This window comes from Pectinophora gossypiella, chromosome 18, assembly GCF_024362695.1.
Source record: "Pectinophora gossypiella chromosome 18, ilPecGoss1.1, whole genome shotgun sequence".
Classification (NCBI taxonomy): Eukaryota; Metazoa; Arthropoda; class Insecta; order Lepidoptera; family Gelechiidae; genus Pectinophora; species Pectinophora gossypiella.
This window is the reverse complement of record NC_065421.1, coordinates 5,322,925-5,346,978: the sequence shown is the minus strand read 5'-3', so window position 1 is coordinate 5,346,978 and position 24,054 is coordinate 5,322,925. Positions and strand designations below refer to the sequence as shown.

Genomic DNA, 24,054 nt, shown 5'->3' with positions numbered 1-24,054 from the left:
CAGAAAGTTTGATTCGAAATCGCGGATCACAGGTTCGGTGATCAAATTTTTAGTGGCTAGTCTCAATTGAATAAATTAAGAAAGACAAAAATACTTAAAATAAATGTAACATTACAGTTCTGTAGGGACAGAAATTGAGCAGAACGTGAAGCGTCTACAACACCACCCGTCTATCGCAGTGTGGGCCGGCAACAATGAGAACGAAGCAGCGTTACGCGGCAACTGGTACAGCACACAGACAGAATTCAAAAGATACAAGAAAGAATACATCAAACTATACGTTGACACCATCAAACTCATCGTGCAGGAGCTAGACCCCGCTAGAAGATATCTAGTGTCGAGCCCTACAAATGGTTTGCAATCCGAAGCCGAAGGGTACATCGCAGAGAACCCATACGACCCACATTTTGGAGACACGCATTATTACAACTATATACAGGATAATTGGGATATGAACATCTACCCTCGAACACGATTCGCTTCAGAATACGGCTTCCAATCCCTGCCCAGTCTACTCACAATGGAATCCGCTACGAAAGAAAAAGCTGATTTTAGTTTAGAAAGCGACTATTCTAAGCACAGACAACACAGTCCTTTTGGGTATGATTTCATTTGGATGCAGATGAAAATGCATTTGAAGTTGGAGAAAAACAATGCCACTGACTCTGAACAAGATGAATATGATTACTTTAAGAAGTTCGTTTTTTACAGTCAGGTAAGTTTCATTGAATTTAGGATGATTTCGGTAGCCTTAAATTGTGTTTCGATAAGTATATCCTGTCATAGGTATTTCTCTCATAGGTAGTGAGAGTACTAGTAGATTTAATTTCAATGTTTTGGTAATCAATGTCCTGGTCATTTTCACACTGGATAGTAGGCTAGTTTCCAAGTAGTCCAATCAGTTACTTTTTACTAAACGTCAAAACATAAATTTATTATGGCTTTTGTACGAAAAAGCACACTGTGACGTCATAGAAAAACGTGATAAAATGTCGGACTTATTATTACGTTTTTCTTGATTAAAATTCACAACTCCGTTCACCGAGCTACATTTTATAATGAGAAGCATTTCTAAACTTATTGAAGTGAATTCATAAAAACTGCGACCTCTAGGTGCGAACAATGCGTGAAGTGTTGTTATTTATGTTTTATTTTATTTATCTAATAGACTTTAAATAACATACTTAATCTCAGGACAAAATTTTCAACTGAACCACTTAGTCAGAGGCACATCCTTCACAAGACCACGAATAAGTAGATGACCACATGCATGAAACAATGTTAGCTGGTGGATATTGATACGTCCTTTAGTAAATAGTTACATATTTCCTAACATTATTTCTTATGTAGTCATTTGTTCGTAACTTGCTGGCCAATCAATGAAAAGGCGCCGTGGCCGACCAAGATGGCGTGGCGAGTTGGATGCATTCTTGACATCTTGGAAAGAGAGAGCCCAAAATCGGGAGAGAGACATTTGCCTTGCAGTGGGATGATGTGGGCTAGTAATAATAATAAACCCAATAGACTAGTTCCCTTCGTTCTCATAATCTGCAATAGTCCGACACGAACCGGGGATTGTCTTTGGGTGCACCCCCATAGTGCATACAGGGATAATCGCGGTTGGTCTCACACCACATTTAGAGTAAATTGTCTTGGCTTCTACATGTCGGCTTCTGCCCTACGCCCGCCTTCCAAAAGTCCGGGACGTCACAGTCCCGAGATATGGAAACGACATAAAAATAATAATAATAACTACAATACAAATGGACGTCTTTATTACTCAGAAGCAATTTCTTCCAGACAACAAGTATAATATTGTCGACGTATTTGTTGCAGATAAATCAAGCTATGGCTATTAAAGCGGAGACGGAATTCTACAGGCAGAGCCAAGAGGATTGGTACACCATGGGTGCCTTGTATTGGCAGATAAACGATGTGTGGCAAGCTCCGTCATGGTCCAGCATGGGTCAGTATCTCATCATTATCAGCCCATTAACGTCCTCGTTGGGGCACGGGCCTTCCCTATGGATGGATAGGGAGATCGATTGATGGTTATTAACAACTGCTGATGCAGCCGGGACCAACGGCTTAGCGTGCCTTCCGAAGCACGGAGGAGCTCGAGATGAAAACTTTTTTGTTTTTTTTTTTGTGGTCACATATCTTATGACCGGCCTTTGCGAAAGTTGCTTAACTTCAACAATCGCAGACCGAGGGCATTTACCGCTGTGCCACCGAGCTCCTAAACTAACATACCTATCATTCACTACATACATATCCGTCGTGGTATCTAAATACTACTATTTAAATATATTTTTTTATCTATCAGTTCCTGTATGAAGCATAAGTGTTTTCAGCTATTTGTCATTCTGCGCGTGTAGTCAAAACCGACTAAGGGCAAGCAGTAAAACTTACGGTATTTGAAGCCTTCTTGGGGTATTTTGAAATATTCCGCATTGTATTATTTCTAGTGAAATATAGTGTATCGGACTCTACGATCACTAAAGTGCATTCAACTTTAGGGGAGTATAATATCCTATTAAACCAGGTATATGAATGTGAGATGTATGAAGGTGTAGGTAAAAGAGTAAGATAATATACTCGTACGATGAACGAGTAAGAAAGAGACAGGAATGTGAGACAAGATACGTGTGTGAAAGAGAAAAGATATGATGTATTCGGTGGAACGGAGTGGAAGAGCGAGAGGTATGAAAAAAGAAAGGGACAGAAGAGGAATGGAGGACGACGCGCGATGTAGGTGCGCGTCGCTGAAGGTTTTTTCTCTAATTCGAATATTAAGGTGTTAATTCTATTCTGTGCTATGTAAATTCATTTTAAGTTAATATATAGTCGGTTGTGAAGACTTCAGTGTTTACTTTCCGGCTCCCTCCCACATGTATGGGCGATGGATCACCATCATATGGTTCATTTTAGGACTTCAATAAGTATTGAAAACACTTTAAAACTTTCAGATTATCAACGCAGATGGAAAGTACTACACTACTTCGCAGTAAACTTCTTCGCACCTGTGTTGGTGTCTCCCTGCCTACTCCCGTCAGGAGACATCGACGTGTACCTTATTAATGACAGATTCGTTCCAATAGACAACGGACTGATCAAAGTCGACTTTTATAACTGGACCAGTCTTACCCCAATCAGTAGTAAAACATTCAACGCTTCAGTGGGTCCTCTAAGCGCTAAGAAGCAGGATATAAAACTGTCTGTCTGGGACATCAATAAAGAAGAGATTTTCCTGAAGTTCTCATTTAAAGCTGAAGGCGTCGAGTCTTCTCCTTACAATTTTGTGTTCCCGAAGCCTTTGAAATCGATCAAGGGGTTGAAGAAACCTAACATAAAGGTAAGGGATTAAAATGTTGGATGGATGAATGTAAATGACGGGTCTGACAGGACCACAATGACGTTACGTTGTACATGCATACATGAACTCACGCTTATTTCCTATAGGGGCAAGCAAAGACTGGAATTCCATTTGCTTCGATCCTGACATTCTTCTCTCCTCCACATTCATCGATTGTTTCATACGCGCACGCCGGTTCAGAGTAGATTGCAGGACATCGCCAATTTGGTCAACGTATGTTACGTCATTTCTGACTGAATAATGTAACTCTTAATTTTCCACAGATATCCGTCTCCAGAGTATCCAGCGCGGTAGGCAATTACGTGTACAACGTGGACATACAAGTGGACACTATTGTGCTCTTCCTATGGCTGGAGACTCCTCCTATACTCCACAGCTACTTCCAAGAGAACGGTCTCATCATCACCACGCCATACTACAGGACGACTTACTCGTCCACCGTCGACGTGTCAGTCAAAGAACTGAATGAGATGATCACTTATCAATATTATTATGAAGACTAGTGATAGGTTTTAAGTGAAATGTACTGTTGAATTAATGTTAGATATGTCTATTGCTAAAGAATAAGTCATGGCCTAAAGTTAAGTTCAAGAGCGTTCCTGGGGCGGGAATTCTAAGTTCTTAATGTTAGAGTTTAAAGAATTCTGCGGTGCGGTTTAATACGAAGCCTCGTTTCCCGCCTCAGAATGCGTTTGGGTAGCGTCAGGGCGTCTGCGGCCCGGTGAGGACGCGCGAAGAGGTAACAACAGTACACTTGGAGTTCTTAGGCATATTTTAGCACGCAGCGGTTGCCAACGATGTCGCTGAGTAGATTACAATAGTATCGCGGTAGGTATACGAAATTTTGTATCGAGTGATTTATCTGTTGCGTAGTAACTATTAAATAGTCTGTGGTACTACGTCAGGAAATAAATAAAACAGTACATAAAAGCAAATAATGATATTTATTTCATTTACCTGACACTGCGTACATGCGTTAGTCATACAACTAATCATAATCGCCTGCAATATAATATGTATACAAATCTAAAACAATCTTTGGACGATTTCCTGCAACTGGTAAGGGCTTTTAAGTACAATTATAATATATTATGGGTTTTAGTATATTCTTTGTCGCCATCGATACATATCACATGGCTGCCAACGATTTATTACTTTATTACATTACTACCAGAATATTTTTGCGACTTTATAGATTCAAAAACGTACAATATACATCTCGTTTTAATTTTCGTAATCTATCGATTTGTCTTCATAAATACATGTATTTAATAAGATTAGGACCGTCCACAATAACAAAATATATTAAAAGATATTATCACACAATATTAAACAATCTCGAGTATATTTCATACATGGTTAACAAGCTAAAACTTAGCGATTTCAGTAGTTGGTCTGTTTCAGCCAATAAAACTTACATTATATAAAAAATACAATTACAAATCATTTATAAAAATATAAACTTTGCTTGGAGTTAGTACCACATTTTAATGCAGCATTATAGGCTAGTGTAAACAGAGCACAGCGCAGCGCATTGCATTTTACTTTTTAATTATGTTTAATTCATTCTATGTAGACTTTAGAAGTGAGCTCTTCTCAGTTATAACACATTGCAAAAGTAAAATTTACATATACATAACAGAAATAGCTATTTAAATCCCTGCTGGGTAAATTTTTGATTTTTGCAAATTCATGTGCTTGTTTTTGTAAAAATAATAGTTATGCATATAAATATAATCTTTCGCTGGGAAGCGCTCTGTTGAACCGACCTAATGCCATTAGGTTATGTTTTTCTACCTACAAGAAGTTTAGAGCTTCCATGCTGTCAGTTCTATCGTATTGATACCTTTAATATAATCATTTATGTCTAGGAAAGACATAAATAAAAGAGTTTGTGACGGCAATTTCACGGTTTATTAATTTTTTCAAAAGAGATATTACAGAGAACGTGTTGATTCGATATAATTTTAAAATGAAGAGAGAGTGAATGGTTGGAACGAATGTTACCATATAAATAATATTTTTTTTTAATTAAGAATGGTTTGGCTCAATGGTTGTTGCAAACAATGTGTATAAGCCAAACAAACAGAAACCTACTAACTTAAATTAAGAAAAAAGGTCTCTAAAAAGTTCTTTACCATCATTCATTTCACATTATCGTCGGTTATTTATGTGATACTTGGCCGGAACCATCAACAGAAAGACGATCAAGTATAAAAAATATGCCTATACGTATATATTTATTCTAGGCCAACACGACACAACTGACATTACCAATTCCATATTAAACGTCACAAACGTAAATTATAACTACTTGAAAAGCACCTTGTTAAGTAAATAAAGTACTTTTACGTTAAAAAGCCTTAAAATTGCTTATAAACTAGGACACGAACATAGAGAGACTAGTAAGCAAGGAGTTGCGTTCAGTCGTTTGTTTAGATCTCATTTAGCAATAAATGTATAATAAATAAATATTAGTCAAAGGTACAGGCATCGAACGAGGAACTAAGTACCTGAATTTCTCCGCGCTTTTATTAGCTCAACGTGATAAATGAACAACATCACAAAACCTATATTCATGTCGATTCGGCCAACCACCAACTTAATTTGACAGAACTAAAATAAGCTCTATCTCTTTCTTGCACTTATTGTAAGAAAAGGACGGCTAAGTTAAGTGTGTGTTGGCCTGAATAGGCTTGTAATGGCTCCGATTCTTGCAGACACGTCCTAATTTTAAAATGATTGAATAACCCGGGCGAATAAAATAGGCATCTCGCTCATATGCAATCCGTTGACGTGTGACGTGTGCTGCCAACTTAATTCTGTCGAGTTACTGGCTAATGTCGAATTTTTAGAGGGTTGTTTTATATAGCCTAAAATTGACGTGTGTTGCACAAATTGTATGCCTGTCGATTACCCGTCCCTTTTCTTTTCGGCGGATATAAAAATTTACTGGTATAACTTAAAATAAAATTAAGACCATTATGTATTTAAATAAAGTAAATAATAGTAGGTAAGTGTAAACTGCCACTGCTGTGGTGGAGTATGCTCCATATCCCCTCCGGTTGATTGAGGGGAGGCCTGTGCCCAGCAGTGGGACGTATATAGGCTGTTTATGTTAAGTGTAAACTGGCCATATAGACGAAGTTTTTAGTAGATGTTTTGTTTTGCTTTGATGTGGCGTTTTTAACCTCCCTGCTGTCGTTGTCGTTGTCATCATGTTACGTTTCACAGGGTGTTGTATAGTTGCATTGCATTTGTGTCTTTGATGGTTTGTAGCGTAGTAACCATATAGATGATATTTGATATCGTCCATTTATGAAGCATATGCCTGAGATTGACAAAACTAGTTATCTTTTACAAATTACCTATGGCATTTGGCTACAAATAAATTACAACCAAATATCAACCTAGTATTATGACGTCACAATATAAAATCATTTACATGATCACATCCATGCTATTGCTACTGTTGCTTTTTAAAATAACCCTATTTATTTCACGTAAACACAAGAATAATCTCATATAACAAAATGTTTATTTTTCACATAATATTCAATACATATATCTAAATAGGAATTTTAGTGACCCGTACTAAAGCTTCTTTAATTTCTTGTTAATAATTAGCTAAATTTATTCGTCCTTACAGACGTAACACATTAATAAATTATTGTATAAATGTAAATAATATATATATCATATTATATATAATAATATATGTATATGTTAATATTAAATTTCCATTAAAAATAATAGGAAAGGTACACATTTTGTGGCACGCATACATAGTATACTTATAATAATTAGTGCCTGCACCGCATTGTTTTGTTTAAAGCTGTGAGGCAGAACTGGGGCCTATTTCCTCGCTCGCTTTCAACTCACGTTTGAAAATATATACCTATTTCACTTAGCACATCAGAACTTGTCATTTGCAGGATGAGACAGATATATTTTGCATGCGAGTTGAAAGCGAGCGACTCAAAAATAAGGACCTCGATCTTCGCTGAAGAGTGAAAATCCTCAAACTTGTTTCTCTTTTCTATTAAGTTAATTATTTATATTTGGTGAATAAAATGAACCTAATGTAGATTCTAGTACTTAAAATCTTACCTCGTTTAAGAGCTGATGAATACTCCTACTTAATAATAAATGTTCCTTGTTACTTTTCAATCTTTAGCGATGTATGTATAGGTATATTTCGATGTTATGCGATTTACATTTTTTACTATGTATGAAACGGTTATGCATAGGGACTATTCTGTTGTTATTCAATGCTTGTTAAGTGTTGAAAACAATGTGGAATTTTGTTCTTATTTGTACTACTGGGTGCTTCTATATCTTCTGAGTGGCTAAGTACGCTGTGTGTTTTGTGACATAATTATTTACGACAGATCTTATTGTTATTTTGCAGGGAAGACCGTATAATGATGTCCGAAAAATATACTTTATTATACCATTAATTGAAGTGCTTTATCCATAGTAGGTACATACAACTTTTTACTGAGTTACGCTGGGTGTGAGCCATCAAAAGATCAAGAAGAAACTCCATATATGTTTAAAGAAGAAAACAAAATCGCCACATTGTTCAACTTAACCAAAGACAAGCATGTTATTTTCTACAAGCAACTTTAGCGCTGCCCTTAATGACAATAGTCAGCGTTTCACAGCGCAACATTCAATTAAAACTATTAGTACTCAGTAGAGTACTTTCAGCTCTCGCGCCCGGTCGAGCGCTAGTGTCGCGTTCGGTCATAGAATAAATAATACTGTGTGTAGAACGGTAACTCTCCGCGTCGCATTAATTCGTATCAGAAGCTGAGCTAGATTTCCCTTACTCCCTCTTGGTCTTCCTTTAGTATAAATAGTCATAAGCCCCTAAGGAGTAAGAGGGAGCGCGGACTGTCTGTCTCGTTCGCACCTACGCGATAAGGCGGCACACGGTAAGAATGTGATTTTTGTACGGAGTGGCCGGTGTGTGGTTCAGTGCTGTTGCATTAGAAAATAACAATACTATTAGTATGTTTCAATTCTGTTACATAATTATGAATGTCGGAGTTAGTATCACGATACGTACATTGCTTACAGCGAATTGACAATGATATTGTTGCCTCATTTGTTAGTGGTCCATGCAACACTTCATAGAAAAGCACCGAGTCTGAAAAGAAATATCCGATTAAATTAATTTGTGACACGGTGACACGGTTTAGGCTTTTATTTTAAGAACATTTGATGTAACATGCTTTAGGGGGTACACGTTGATCACTAGGTGGCGCTAGCATACAGTTTGATAAGAGGTAGCTTCAATGCCTACCTTTTTTTTATTTATACATTGTTAGGTAAACCACTGATACCGTTAAACCACAATTCGGTTTGTTTCGGTACCAGTACCTAAATATATGGGGTCCTAATCTAACTCCTAACACATACAATAAGCTCATTACTATTTTTCCACTTGGGGAAGTCAGAGATATATCCATCGCAAGATGGAGGAAATATCCACGGTTCACCGAGCTTTCTGTTAGACCAACGTGATAGATGGTGAACCGTATGGCCGTCTATAATGAACCCAGAAAATCCAGGCGTGGCACTGTTCATTTGACAAGCAAGTCGGTGAACCACAGGACCGGTAGAGTTTTAACGATGTTTATAAATAATGTGTCGTTTCTTTAAAAAGAAAATCGTGTAACTATTCTAAAAGACACATTTAGATCATGCTAGTGACATATACAGTGCATTAAAAAGAGCGGAATATGAACTAAACATTTCGAGCTAGCGGAAACAGACGATGGATTTTGACAAATTGGCAAATGATTACATGATTCCTTTACTTCATTTCTACTTACAAAATTTTATTTTATATCCTGGGCGAGAGCAATACAAATAGAGTTTTTAGTTTTGTGCTCTTCTTGATGCACTGTACCTCGTCCAATATATCGGGTTCCGTGGGAAGGTCGAATGAATTAGGCGTTGAAGCCCACCACCTTTAATCCATACACGTACATAAATAAAAAAAATAACGAATAAAATGCATATAAACATATTATACTGCAGCGCATTATGGCCAAAACATGCAACATAAAATTAATATGTTATTTTATATTCCGCATGCAAATAATTCTGTATCAATTTCAGTATTATGCTAGTACTTACCTACGTATATTATAAAAAAATAACATCTCTTCAATTTCACCCAGACATAAAATAAAATGCTTTTATATAAACGCTGTCGTCATGGCTTAAAAGGTGGTGGTATAAGTACTTGTATTTTCTTTAAATTGTTTCGATATTTTGGAATGTTTATTTTATGCACATTATATTATAATTTTCTTAATATTTGAAATGCAACGAGCAATTTATGTTAAAAGGAAACATACATTATAATTTCACAGGGTGTTAGTGACATCGTAACGAATACTGAAGGGTATAATTCAGACCATGATTCTGAGTTGATATCGAGTTTCCTGTCGGAAAATTCATGAAAATTTTAGATTTTTTTAAAATTATTTTCCGTTCCATACTTTTGCGACGGAAAATTCCACTTGATATCAACTCAGAATTATGGCCTGAATCTTCCCTCAAAGTTTTAGTTACGATGTCACTAACATCCTGTATATGTATGAATTTCTTAATGACTAACACTTTCTTAAGATAATTTCAATTCAACATGATTTTTTATTAAATGTTGACCTTTTAAACCATGACAACAAAAAGTGCTTTTAAACGTAATTTGCAATAACATCATACTTATAGTAACAAACTGTGTTTGTGCAGACATATACAAATGTGTCGTATGGCTGAAAAGCGGCAAACATCGTAATACACACCTTACTTAAAAAAATCCAATAACGACCTAGATAAACAAGTAAAATGTATGTAGATGAGTCAACACAGCAAATGTATCAATCGTATTATTTACGAATAAACCCTTTGTACAATATTGATGCGAAGAAGGCAAAACAGCTGGTCTAATTTGCTATGACTCGCCCTTGAAAAATGCAGATTTTGAAGTCGTTCCGTAAACTTATGCCGATTCATTAAATATTTGAAGTTAATTTTCTCTTAATTCTAATTCTTATAACGTTCGCTAGTGAGTATATGCAAATGCAGCTTACATTTCAATTTTTCTGTCTTAAATAAAGAAACTCGTACATTGCACTTTTTAATAGCATCGTAATTTTTAAATGCATCTTAATATACTCCGAGAAATTCTTTAGAGTATTCAGTATTAAATTCCATTTACTTAAACTAATTTACAATTTTGAGTATTTTCCAAATTTTCTCCGACTGATTACTAAAAAGGCCAAAAATATTATTTTCTTTGAATGGCTATGGAAACTGAACAACAATAACTATTCAATATTTTTTATTACTATTAATGAAAAAAAGATCAATCGATATATAACAATGATAGTTGTCATGATATCTTATGACTTTGAGATATTGATGATTACGAGCTGACTATCCGAATTGAAACATCTAAATCCCATATACACATCGTGTTCTGCAGCTTTACTTATTCGCATCACAAGAATCAATCAATACACGGCAAAATAAACACGTTGTTCTATATCTACAGAGAAGTTTACCTGACTCTCGAGTGTAGGGCTGCTCGTTCCTCTGAGGGAGTGTCCCTGAGGAAGGTCGAGGAGAGGTTGAGGACGACCATGAGGCAGCAGAGGAGCAGAGGGCCTAGGATAGCGCCCTCTGGGCCCAGGTAGAATATACCGCCGGCTATGGCCAACCCAGTCACGTATGGATGTCCGCCGCTGAAAATTTTATAAGATGCCATAAATAGGTGAATTTGTGAAAATGTCTTGTCACGTAAATTTGGTGGCGCATTTGTTTTTTTTTTTATTGACTATAAATAATGGCCTCATAGGCCATTTGATTGGGACAACAATAAGGTATACTAATGCGGAATTCACTCAAATATAAATAATAAATCGCGTCTTATATTGACAATGGATTGGTCATAATATCTGCATTAGAACCGATAAAAGTTGGAGTAAACACTAATGTTGTCACCAACATTACTGACCTTATTCTAAATATAGAGAATCGAGATTTTCAAATTGTGTTCCAATAAAAGCAAACATAACGGTCATAGACATAATATTTTGGAGAGCATTTTCCAGAGGTTAGTTACTTTTTTCCGGTAGGCACGTTTGTGAGCCTAAAATGATCTTTTGCCGTTTTCTGACTAGCATGTTGTGGGCCTAAAATTAATTTCAACCTTTTGCGAACTTACTCTTTAATCTCAGCATACACCGCAGCGTCTAGGAAGGCGATGGGGGCGGCCTGCGCTATGGGAAGCATGAGCGCTGCCATTGGTCGACCCTGCAGCCATACGTCTAGGGCTGCTGGTATTCCCGCCAGGTACGGGCCTAGGAACGGGGCCGCGCCTAGCACTGCTGCTAGGACTGGAAACATTCAATCAATAATGAAAAGAGTAAAGAAATTATGAATTATTATTCCACGCCAGACACGCTAGCAATACCATAACATCGGGAGAAAACTTACAGAAAATGATATAGTAATGAATAATCTTGCAGTTATTCAGATTTAGAGTTCAGCTCAATACAAAATTTATTTTAATTTAATTGATAAAGCTTGCCGCTTGAAACAATCACTACTGGATTCATTCAAGAATATTAAAAAAAAGACTAGTTTTCGGTTATTTTAAAATGATAATAAAAACTTTGAAAAAGACGTATTATCTATCAAATATTATCGGAATAACATTATTATCGCAAGGTATCAGTGATATATTGTGAAATGAAATACTACATTAAATAAGAAACTATATTTATTATATGTTTTAAGTCTTTTTCTTCTTAACATCGTTTTGCTTTGGCTGCCTAAGCTGGGCGTACACGTACTTGTAGAAATCCAGAGCTTTTTGTTTGTCGTATGCGTTATTCCTACAATGATTTCCCACACATCTATTCACGTATACATTATTCGGAGCCTTAGCTTCTTCGGTAGGTCTACTGTGTGTACCCGTACTTCTTAAAGTCTCAACGAAGTCTCTTGAAGAATCGAAGACAACTTTGACTGCGGTTCTGTTAGTCATATTTAGATTGTTAGTTCTGAGTATATCTTTGTCTATAGCCGTCATAGCTGCGCTAGCGTCTCCATTCCGGTTAGCGTGACCGATGACGTAGAAGGTTGATGTCGGTTCTGTAAAGTCTTCGTTGACCGTTACTTCATTGTTTGAGTGTTTGTCGTTGTATAGCAGACACATGACTTGAGAGTCAAGTTTTAACTGGCACATGTCACTTTCTATTAACATCTTTATTACGTCTACTGGGAGCATACATGGTGCGTTGAAACAGGTGTTATTATACTTCACGTCAAATATCAAATTGCTGAATTCGCTGTTTACTGCCGCTGTGTTCAAGAAAGCAATATTTCGACATTTGCAATCGAATTTATTATCGGTAAATGTGACTACTGTGCCAGCTGTTTTGCAGCTGGTGTAGTCCATAACTAAGGAGTGTGATTCGATACTTTCAATCCTATTCCTTGAGAACGTGAACCATTTTCTATTCATTCGCTTCCACGCACATTTAACGTTAGTGAATGCGCCGCGTTTCAAAGCGCTTATATCGTTATTTGTTATGTCGGCGTTACCAGACTTTAGTATCCAACCATTTGCGCAGATTTCTTTGAACGTGTTTCCTGTTATGTATAAATAGTCTGCAGTTATATTTAAAGCGCTCCCAATGATGTCCCCAAATGTGCTTTGTGAAATAGTAACCGAAGCACTATGTACTGTAATACCTTTGAAATCCAGGTTATCAATATTGCTGTTGATTATAGTAAACATACTGTTATCGTTGCCCATAATGGCCTCTATCGCCTGGTTTTGAATATTAATTATTGTTACATTTTCAAACTCTATGCTCTTCATGCCAGTGACGTTGTAAATTGCGTTCGTATTTATAGAATTTATTTTACTGTTTGTAACTCGTATTTTTCGTAAGGTTGTCGATCCCGCGCACTTTAACTCACTCATTGTCGTCGGGGACTTAAACAGCTTTTTCGGGAATGAAACGATTTCTCTTACATTTTCTATCGTCACCTCAGGCGGCGTTTGCAGTAACGAATTACTTGATAACGACACGAACTCTAGTCTGTCGCAGTCTTTCACTTTGAACTCTTGGAGTTGCGAGGCCCATTGCAGAATAGGGCAGTCTAACACCACACGTAAATCTCTACAATTTTGAACGGTTACGCTTCTTATGTGATCTGTATAGTAGTCCTTGAGGTGTATTATGAAGTCCTAGAACAATGTACTCTGAATTAGAAAACTTTACCACTTGAATTGGCATGTCATCAAATTTACAGTACTTACATTGCTCTTAACGAGCGCGCAGGAGTATACGATCTCACTGGGGACGTTGTTCAAGCAGTGCCACTCGGGTTGTTGGCAGCTGGTGAAATTAATCCTGACGGCCGCAGTCGCTCGACACACCAGGGTGACGCACAACGCGAAATAACTCCAAGCCATTGTCACGGAGGGATTCAAATAGCATTTTCTCATTGGAGACTTATCCGCGCAATAAAGCACGAGCAATAAAAGTGTCACCTCGACCGGCACTGAGCATCCCGAGATAATTCTTTACTAAATATCGGTGCAAAAAACAATTACGACTTTTTATCTGCATGTACTAAATTAATTTCGAGTTCGTTGACTCTACTCGCGATGACATTCGACCGGCTTACTTCATAACATACTACTATTTTACGAGAAATCTGCAAGTGATAGCCTATTATTATTGGTTTTTGTGTACAATCGGTAAAACAGTTTTAATGGCCGGTGTTTAATGTAAATAATATTATCGTATACTCGTGAAGCATCTGTGAAATCCTAAACAATGTGGAGGTCATGCCATAGATAAGAGTAATTCGATATTTGTACATACCTAATAATATAAAAAAGCGGTGACTGTATGTCTATGTTGTTGTATGACGTTTCAAAACATTCTCGTATGACGATAAGAGACGGTTTAAATAAAAGAGGGACACGTTTATATTGTAAGGAAATGCCTAAACCACCAAAACGTTGAAAGCCTTGTATCCTGGTATCTGTGCTATCCGGTCGACTCATTTTGACACTTTACGGAGCTGACGTATAAGGCACACAAGCGCCCTCTTGTCAATGTCGTCCAACTGCCACAAGAGCCTAGTCTCGACTATACAAGAAATATAGCTGTCGTGACGCGATATAATATGGAGCTTCGACCAATAAACGTAGCGAGTTCTGTCTACGTTCACAATGCAATATTTAATAACTTACCTGATGGCAAATAGACAACTTTGGCGCCGAACAGGTTGTGGACCAGCCACGTCCATAATCCATAGAACAACGCCATTTTGAAGGAAGCCCTAAATACCTGTAAACAAAATCAGTGTTACTACAAAACAAAGACTAAAAGATAAACTATGTTTAAAATATAATCCGTATACGAAAGAAGTCCCGAAGGCAGCGGCGCTACTGTCGCAGATTGTGCATAGAATTATTATGACTTGTCAAGTTAGTTTCATTAAAATCCGCCGACTTCTTTCATGGCGTGAAAGACTATTTCAAACCTAGTTTATTTTTAGTTTGTGTTTTGTAGTAACACTGAATATGTTTTACAATATCAAGGATAAAATTGACCTATGTACTATCGTATATATTAAGTAAGTTGTACGTTTGAGTAATTACCTAGACATAGAGCAATAAATTAAAGATTAAGCATTCTCCAAGAAATTAATACCGATAAACACAGTTCAATGTCTTCTAGAAAAATACGATAAAAAGAACAAAAACTACGTAATAGTACCTAGGTAGATTCAATTTACCCACTTGTGGAACATGCGAGGTCAGACATTCCACGAGGTAGGTAGGTACTAATCATTCCAAATTGGCTCGTGTACTAGGTTGAAGATAAATTATGAAATTCTGATTACTAAATAAAGACATCTAAAACTAACAAAAAATATTTTCTTTCTTCTATTTAACTTGTTTATGAATTGTAATCAAGAAAAACGTAATAATAAGTTCGATATTTTATTACGTTTTTCTGTGACGTCACAGTGTGCTTTTTTAGTAATTTCATGTTTTGACGTTTAGTAAAAAGTAACTGATTTGACTAGTTGAAAAATAACCATATAACAAGGTATGCTCAATCCTATGAAAAGTCTCCATTGCTTGCCGTTTGATTACGTAAGTGTTATCCCGGAAGAGAGAGAGAGAGAGAGATAATGTTAAAAAAAAGATGTATATTATTGATAATACAAAGTTTATAGAAATGTTCATTATTATTAGCCATCTGCGGCAAATCTACAATAAGTCACGTCAAAAAAAAATATCCGTTTGATGACGGAAGTGTTACGTGAGTGTTGCCATGAAATTGGTATCTACAATTTTATTTATTATTGAAAATAAAGCGAATTACTAACGTACTTAATTACTATCACATATATAAAATTATTAAACAGTAAGTAAACCTTTTACTAACAGTTAAAAATTGCCTTGAAAAGTAAATTAAAAACATTAATTTACTTTTTACAAAATGGCAACGGAGGGTGAGATGACGTCAGCGCGGCTAACCTTGAAATGTTAGATGTCACTTTTGAGCATACCTTGTTTTATTATACCATGATACAGTCTACGCGTACTTACTTGATTGATGGCGACTGAGAGGGCAATCCCGAGTCGAGGCCCGAAGTTTGGTTGGATCTGTGTGATCACCTCCACGGGCTTGTACAGGGCATTGCTGGATGCCAGCAGGTAGAACAATGTAGTGAAGAACACCACCTGGACAATGAGAACACCATTTGTGCCATTGCTTGTTTGTGAGTCGTCCCGTGATCATGGCATGAACAGTGTTGAAATATCGGGAATCTCATATCCCTGATTGACGCGGTAAGAACCCGGTATAATGTGTTTTAACCATTTGTGCCGTTCAGTATGATAGGGATAGGGTAGGGTAGGGTTACCGGCTGATCACCAGATTGTCCGAAAGTAGGATGATCCGTGCTTCGGAAGGCACGTTAAGCCGTTGGTCCCGGTTACTACTTACTGATGTAAGTCAGGGGCTTTGGCGGCTCAATAGTAATCCTGACACCAGGTTTGATGAGGTTGGTTCTCCACCTCACAACCCACACGATAGAAGAAGTAGGGTAAAAGGGCTTTGGAAAGGTGTTTTAGTATTTATGATTATACAATGTTATTTCCGCTGCGTGGTTGATTGAAACCAGTTTGGTTGAATTTCCATTAAACGAGATAAAGTCAAAACACTTGATGTTTGTCAAATTAAGGTACTTGAACAGAATCGATAAGGACGGGCTGTAAATAGTAGATCGTATCATAAGGGTGTAAAGCTATTTTATGTCCAGACCGGAAATTCTAGAGACCTGAAAAATATTTTTGCTGCACTCTACTTTTCATCACTTCTATTAAAAAGTAGTGAATATTTCCTTTGACTTCTATGAGAAAATCGTAGTTCGCGCGATTTTCATTTATTTGCTTTCTTTTTATATTTTTCTTAAATACAGCGTACCGGTCAACTAACCAGCCAGTGATTTCCATAAAATATTTTCATTCGATCTCTTTGGTCGCGGAACATTACGATTTATTTGGAACATAATTATAATTGGGTAGTTTCCTAGGTCCAAGATAAATAATGAAATTCTGATTTTACTAAATAAAGACAGATCTAAAGGTGACTTAACTTATTTATGACTTTTAATAAAGAAAAATGTGCGATATTTTGGCACGTTTTACGATGACGCAATTTTGTTTTGACATTTAGTAAAAAGTAACTGATTGACTAGTTGGAAACTACCCTATTATTATTTTGGTACATTATTCATGTTTCTAATTAGAAACTCATTGGTACTCACTGTGTGTGTTCTCTTGGGGAAAAGACCTATTATTTGAAAAACGAATAGATGGGGTGGAAACATCATTACTTACCAAGTTGATGAACATGTTGATGATGGCGCCGCCACCACAGAGCAGCAGCGAGGTGAAGGCGCCGAGCGAGCCGGCCAGTAACGACACGTTGCTGGCTAAAGGCGCCCACACGCTGGTTGCGATCGCGGACAGAGTGCCCACATTAGCTTGCACCCACGCCACTATGCCTGAGTAGTCGAACATCCCTGATGGTCATAAAAAAAAAAACATTAGTGGTACACAAACTATTTTGTTAATGCATAATTAATTATGCATCGCGCCTTTCCCCGCTAAATGATAACTGTCTAATCCTCCTTCGCAGCCAAAAAGCCGCGTTAAGCTTAAGTTAAGCTAAGCTGTTGGTCCCGGTTACTACTTACTGATGTATGTAGGTAGTCGTTACATGAACCATGTCAGGGGCCTTTGGCGGCTCAATAGTAACCATGACACCACGGTTGATGAGGTTAGTAATGCACCTCACAACCCACACGATAGAAGAAGAAGTCGCGGAATGGCGCCACTGTCGCACCATTTGTTTTTTTTTTAATACGATCAGATTTACGCAATCGCTAACATATATAAATCTATAGGTACTTTACCCCTACCTGGCGTGTTAGTCACGTCATTGACGAAGCTGTCCCACGAGTCCTGTACGGCGGTACCATCCACTTGCGGGCCCACTTGCGCCGCGAAGTGCCCAGACACCCAGCTTTGGTACACGCGGTCCCAGATTTCTAAAATCTGCTGTTCCACGCGCGCTATCTTCTCTGGGTCGCCTTCTTTTAGTATACTCTTCACCTGGTAGCGGAATATTATACCTATGTATGGTTGTTTTGTAAGTTTCCGTCTAAGCGGGGAAGAGGAGACGAACAGTATCGGCCGATCACAAAGCGTGAGAGACGCTCTGTCGCTCTCTCCTGTTCTGTGATTGGTCGATCCCTGCTCGTTTCTTCTCCGCGTTGGTGAAAACTCGTGGTCTGCTTCACACTGTACTTTTTGGTATGATCTGAATATTCTAGTTGTAAGTGTAGTGTGAATGAATTCATACGTAACGCAATGATACTACGATTACAGTGATTTTTAATAAGTTCCATTTATTTGAAATTAACTATTCCATTAATTTGTATTTTTCATAAGCTTCTTTTTTTATAATTTTATTAAAAGTTAAGCAGTTTTAGAAAAAGGCGATTGGATTGCTTGCATGTATGTCCTTTCATTACTAATACAACGGAGTGTAGACTCGCCCGTGCGCGGCACGAATAGGGTAGTTTCTAACTAGTCAAATCAAGAAATGACTATGGAATTTGTATGAAACTCGCTGCGTCTATTGGACTAAGTCCTCGATATAAATCGCGCCGCGTCTGCACGGCACCTGACTGATATTTTCTCACATTGAATAATAATGAAATTAGAATCTTTAGTTTATGATGTAGAATATTGGAGAGATGATTTCAAACTTACATATCCATGTATCTGGTAAGTCCATTGTAAGTAAGACAGTGGGATAAAAAAAACTCATATAAATTAAACCTTTTAAATTAATGAAGAAAAATGCACTTCAAGTGGCATGCCGTTGATCTTATGTTAATTTTATATTATTATTATTTATTTTATTGTTGATCTTATAGTGTACATCCAACTTAATACAGACTGTTCTTTATAACTCTTTTAAATGAAGAAGGTCTGTTTCTTCAAACTTTTCACCGTTAGAAAGTGTATATATTAAACAACAGGCTAACCACTTACCCCTGTAGAGATTCCTTCCCTCCCATAAGTATAAGCGTTATCTATAAGAGAGTCGAGTTTTTCCTCCCAACCTTCAGGTAGATACTTGTGCAATTCACTGTTTTGTACGAATGTGCTGTTCAACAAACTGCCACTCAGCTGCACCACTACTATTGCTTCTGAGTATATCTGAAAGAAAAACAAAGTTAAAACCAAACAGAATACATAACATAAACAGTTTTTATATACTCCATTACCAGGCACAGGCATCCTTTCATAAATCAGAGGGGGCAGACTTGAAATGCGATATAATATTGAACAGCTTTCTATCAGTCTTTGTGTAAAGACTTTTAAATCATGTTGCTGATCATTGCTAAAAGCTTCTTTCAAAAGCAACGATATCAAATTCAAATTAATAATTTTCAAGTAGGTAGCAACCAATTAGGAGTCAACACTCAGCCCTTGTCAGTGACGTATATAACTTGCCTATATTATGTTATACAGGGCGATAGTGACATCGACAAAAATCAAAAATACAAAAGAAAACATGAATTTTGCGACGGAAAATTCTAGGTCATATTAACTCAGAATTATGGTCTGAATTATTCCCCTCAGTATTCGGTAGGATGCCTCTAACAGTCTGTATTAGATAATCACCACCCAACACGTTGGTCTAACAGAAAGCTCGGCGAGGTGTGGGTTCTTAGTTTTGCGATGGATGTACCTCTGACACCATTGGGATATAGTCGTGAGCTTATGGTGTTGATGTTGTTATAAGATAATACATAACATGCATCTCACCTGTATACAAATGAAAATAGTAGCGACAGTAAGGAACATTATGAGGCCGATGATCACAAAACACGACGACACGGTGTCTACGCTGTCAAACGCGATCTTGTTCGCTCGTTCGTTACATATTGCCAGTATCTTACTAATGCCGCGTATGTGAGCTGGTATTAAAGCTGATTGCCTGAAAATTTACAATCTAAGATCTAATTCGGTCGGACACATTTCTAACTCTAGTTGCCTACTTATAGTTAGAATTAGAGGGCAGCAGTAACTGTCAGTACTATTCAGAGGCGGAGAACAGGAGTCCTAGTACGGCTTTGAAATAGACTGCTCTGGGCGCCATCCCACTCGCGTCAGAGTACTACGGGGCGGAAGGCAAGAGGGAAACCACTGCCCTATTTTTCCCTAAAAAGTAGCATGGAGAATGCTACACCGACAAGAGCGTGGCTCTTAAATTAGTGATGATGATAAATATAAAGGCTTAATGGCCAGGGCCTATGTAGAACTGAATAGATATCGCATTCGCGAATAAAATAGATATCTTTAAGTATTTGTCAACTATTGTCATTATTAAATTATTAAAAAAGGTGAAAAAGATAATGTACAAATACATTAATAATCAATAAGCAGGCAGAAAAAAACTGTTAAACTTGAAAATTTGCAATCGTTCTTCTGATAACAACTTATGGATTAATGTAAGAACTTATTCATTAGTGTAACTTATTATAAATTGAACATTCTCTATTAACTTGTCAAGCAAAAATAAGCTTACCTCTCTTTCCACCAGTCTTTAACTTTGCTCATAATGTTATTGTAATGATTTTCAAAGAACAACCAAACTCCAAAGAAGTCTAACACTCTCTTGAGAACATGTATGGCTAGGAAGACTAGAATTACTGGCAACAGCCAAATGTGTTTCCATACAAGCATACAGAAGCACCCAAAGAATAGAAGTTTGAAGTATAACGCTGTTTCATCGTCATTGTCGAAGTTATTTCTCATGTAGTTTTCATCTAAAGATCTCTGTTTAAAAGAGGCTAAGAGTCGATTTTCGAATGCAGATTTCGTTTTCGGGTTTGATAAAGGTAGAGCGGATAATGTTCTAGTTTTGTATAGCATTTTTGCGTGTCGCGGTGAGCTGTGTATGGGGTCGTTGCCCGTCCAACTTCCCCTTTTAATGGCTGCATCAGGGGTTACGGGGGACGGAGTATCCTTCTCTGGAGTGGAGTCTTGGTCACTGGCAGACGGTGGGACTTGTTCTTGTGATTTGTCCTCTAATAACGGTTCCAATACTTCATGTCGAGTGTTTGTGATTACGCGGTGCAATGCTACCCATACAGAGGCGTCGGGATCTGTAATATTTAATAAGTCTACATAACATAGCATCACGCCTGTATCCCCAAAGGGGCAGGCAGAGGTGTGTAGTACACCCAAAGTCTATAAAAAGTCCAAAGTCTATAGGTAACAAGTCTATTTATATTTTTTACGCAATATATGTATAGAGCCGTGGTAGCTCAATTGGTAGAACGCTTGCCTTTCATTTTGAGGTCGCAGGTACGAATCCAGCACAGGCCTAAACCAATGATTGTCGAATTTGTTTTCGAATTCGTGTTTGGATCATAAATGATTATCACGTGCTCAGCGCTGAAGGAAAACAACGTGAAGAAACCCACATTCCTGAGAAATGCATTTTTCCCTTCACGGGTGGGAAGGTCATACAGGCAGTCGCGTCTGTAAAAAACCGGACCTGTCAAATGTTCAAGTTACGTAAGCGGACCCTGTGAAAAACGGGATAATGTTAGGGGGATGATATTTTTTATGCAATAAACTGTCCTGCTATAAAATAAAAAGGCTTGTAAACGTCTATCAGTGCATATCAGTTCTTACAAAAGCTATCTTTATGTAATTAAAGTCTATGTAGTATTGTAATATTTGTTTGGAAGCCATTTGAATGCTAAGCCAGTATTTCTTAGTAATAGTGATAATACTGATAACAAACGTAATTGTTTAACAAGCTGAATCACTAGGTAAGTGTAACTGAGAACAGTATAATGACTCAACATCTTGATTCTTGAAATATATGTAGAACCGTGGCTTCGCTCGCGTTACATTCGGGGTATCACGGTACCCCTTTCTTAATTTACCAATTTTTAGCTGTGTGGCTTGAAAACTGCGAAGTCACATATAAAATTTCACCCCCTCTTTGAAAGGGCTGGGGACAGATTTCCATAAAAATTATGCATGATTGTTTTTTTAGTTACAAATAGTTAGCATGCCAATTTTTAGCTTTCTACCTTGATAATTGCGGAATGCTCTGCAATTCTATGTGTCTTATTTCTAATCGCTGTTCTATGTGTTTCGTTAAATAAAAAAAATAGTTAAAGAAATTTTAATCAACCAACCTTTAACCTGCAATTTCTTTTGCATATCCAACACTTCAAGAGCAAATCCGCTGATGCATATTATTTGCAGGAAGACAAATGTGTATACTTGGAGGGACCCAGTCAAACTGGCCAGGAAGCTGGTTATCACAAGCCACAGCAACTGTGATGTAGTCCTGAACATGCCCGCTCTCTCTGGAGACCAAAGTGTGTAGACACTTATGAAGTAAGCTAGTGCTATAGTGAGAGTCTGTAAAAAACAATAGGAAGTGTTATATTTCTGCATGCATTACATAAAAACTACAGGATGAATGGATTATTAGATTATTACAGAATTTTGTAGTTTAATAATTAGATTAATATAGTGGCGGTCTTTTGTGTAGTTTTAATCTACACTAATTTTATATTAACTTACTTTTCCGCAAATGAACATTGATGGTGTAAATCCCTAATATTATAAATGCGAAAATTTACTTTCTGTTTTGGTTTCATGTCAAAATTACAAAATTTTTGATGAGCACTAGATTGTGATGAAATTTGGTCCAGCCATAGATTAGATCCTGGGAAAGAACATAGGATAGTTTATATTACTTAGGGGTGGAATAAATATGTCACCCACGAAAACCTAAATCCACTAGAGAGTTAGTGGTTTATATATGTCCCACTAGTAAGAACAGATCTCCACTAAACCACTGCTCAACCAGTGGGAGGATGGAGTACAGTTTTTCAAATACCTTTTTTAATTATGGCAATTGACACCATTTAAAAATTGACTTTCATACTACTATTTTATTGAAAAATGCAAGGTAATGACAAAAATAGACACTATAATAATACGTGTTGATAGTATACTTACAACATAAGAGCTGCATAAAGATATGAGCATTGTAGTGGAGAAGCTTATGAAACTGCAGAACTGCCAGAAGAGGCAGGAGAAGCTGCGAGGTACCGAGTTGTACAGCCATGGCAACACAAATATGGCCGACAGTAGACCAATCACAGTCTGAAAACAAATTATTAAATTTTAAGATTTTTTAATATATGTTGCATCATTGCATTCAATACTTGTTCGAAGATACTTCAACCTAATGACCATGGAGTTGTTACTAGGCAAAATCCTACATTTCGGCTACAAAATTTTCAAACTATATTGGAATCTGTTTAAATTTTCAATAAATATTTACTGTAAATTAAAAAAAATCTGTAGGAGTAGTTATGGCATACAATAATAATAAAATACTTACAGGTGTCTAAGATTTTAAATAAATATTGATGAGAATACTATCAGGTATAGATATCTTAGAAAATAGGATACTTGCTTTATAATGTTCCTTGAACTGGTGTCCAACAGTATCAGAGGCGAAGTTGATAACGTTGACAGGTATCACCATTAGGCCATATACAATAGACGTGTCAGATTTCTCCAGGTCTTCAAACCATGATTTCAGTTTCTTTGATAGTTTGTACTTGAATGGGTGTAGCAGAGACCCCACTAATAAAGCCCAAAACAAAGGCTTAAAAAACGGCTCTAGTATAAGAAACAACACATAAACTGCAGCACAACATACAGTTAATATAAACAGCGCAAAAGCATTATAAAAGCCATGTTTCATTGGTTTTTCATTGCCCTCCGATAAACCTCCTATGATATTAAATATATTCTCAAACGGTGATTGCTGCATTTTTTCAACTTTGTTCTGTATAAAGCACTAGTTTATTTCGATATTATATTAACAGTTGTGAATAATTTTTAGGTGAGATCATAGTTATATTTTGTATTTTCGGCCTTTTCAATACGAATTCACGAACGACCGACTGACATTGCGAAATGA

General features: G+C 37.0%; 3 protein-coding genes across 3 annotated transcripts in view; 1 reads left to right on the top strand and 2 right to left on the bottom strand.

Moving 5' to 3' along the window:
• Positions 1-4,314, top strand: part of LOC126375154 (beta-mannosidase) — a 10,121-nt gene extending 5,807 nt beyond the window's left edge. The window contains exons 9-12 of the mRNA XM_050022013.1: positions 118-715; positions 1,837-1,966; positions 2,970-3,355; positions 3,640-4,314. Of these exons, the coding sequence (XP_049877970.1) occupies positions 118-715; positions 1,837-1,966; positions 2,970-3,355; positions 3,640-3,879 (1,354 nt within the window). The 3' untranslated portion in view covers positions 3,880-4,314. The remainder of the gene's footprint in view (positions 1-117; positions 716-1,836; positions 1,967-2,969; positions 3,356-3,639) is intronic.
• On the bottom strand, positions 4,302-24,054 carry LOC126375155 (transmembrane protein 245). The gene is made up of 13 exons (XM_050022014.1): positions 23,542-24,054; positions 23,079-23,225; positions 22,244-22,472; positions 20,614-21,193; positions 19,851-20,022; positions 19,071-19,238; positions 17,930-18,122; positions 17,346-17,530; positions 16,050-16,184; positions 14,679-14,775; positions 11,625-11,796; positions 10,963-11,142; positions 4,302-8,531 (listed from the first exon to the last, which is right to left on the bottom strand). Exons 1-13 carry the CDS (start codon positions 23,902-23,904, stop codon positions 8,513-8,515), a joined length of 2,640 nt encoding a protein of 879 aa, XP_049877971.1. The 5' UTR covers positions 23,905-24,054; the 3' UTR covers positions 4,302-8,512.
• Positions 12,165-14,284, bottom strand: LOC126375161 (uncharacterized). The gene is made up of 2 exons (XM_050022024.1): positions 13,734-14,284; positions 12,165-13,661 (listed from the first exon to the last, which is right to left on the bottom strand). The coding sequence occupies exons 1-2, from the start codon at positions 13,920-13,922 to the stop codon at positions 12,195-12,197; spliced, it is 1,656 nt and encodes a 551-aa protein (XP_049877981.1). The 5' UTR covers positions 13,923-14,284; the 3' UTR covers positions 12,165-12,194.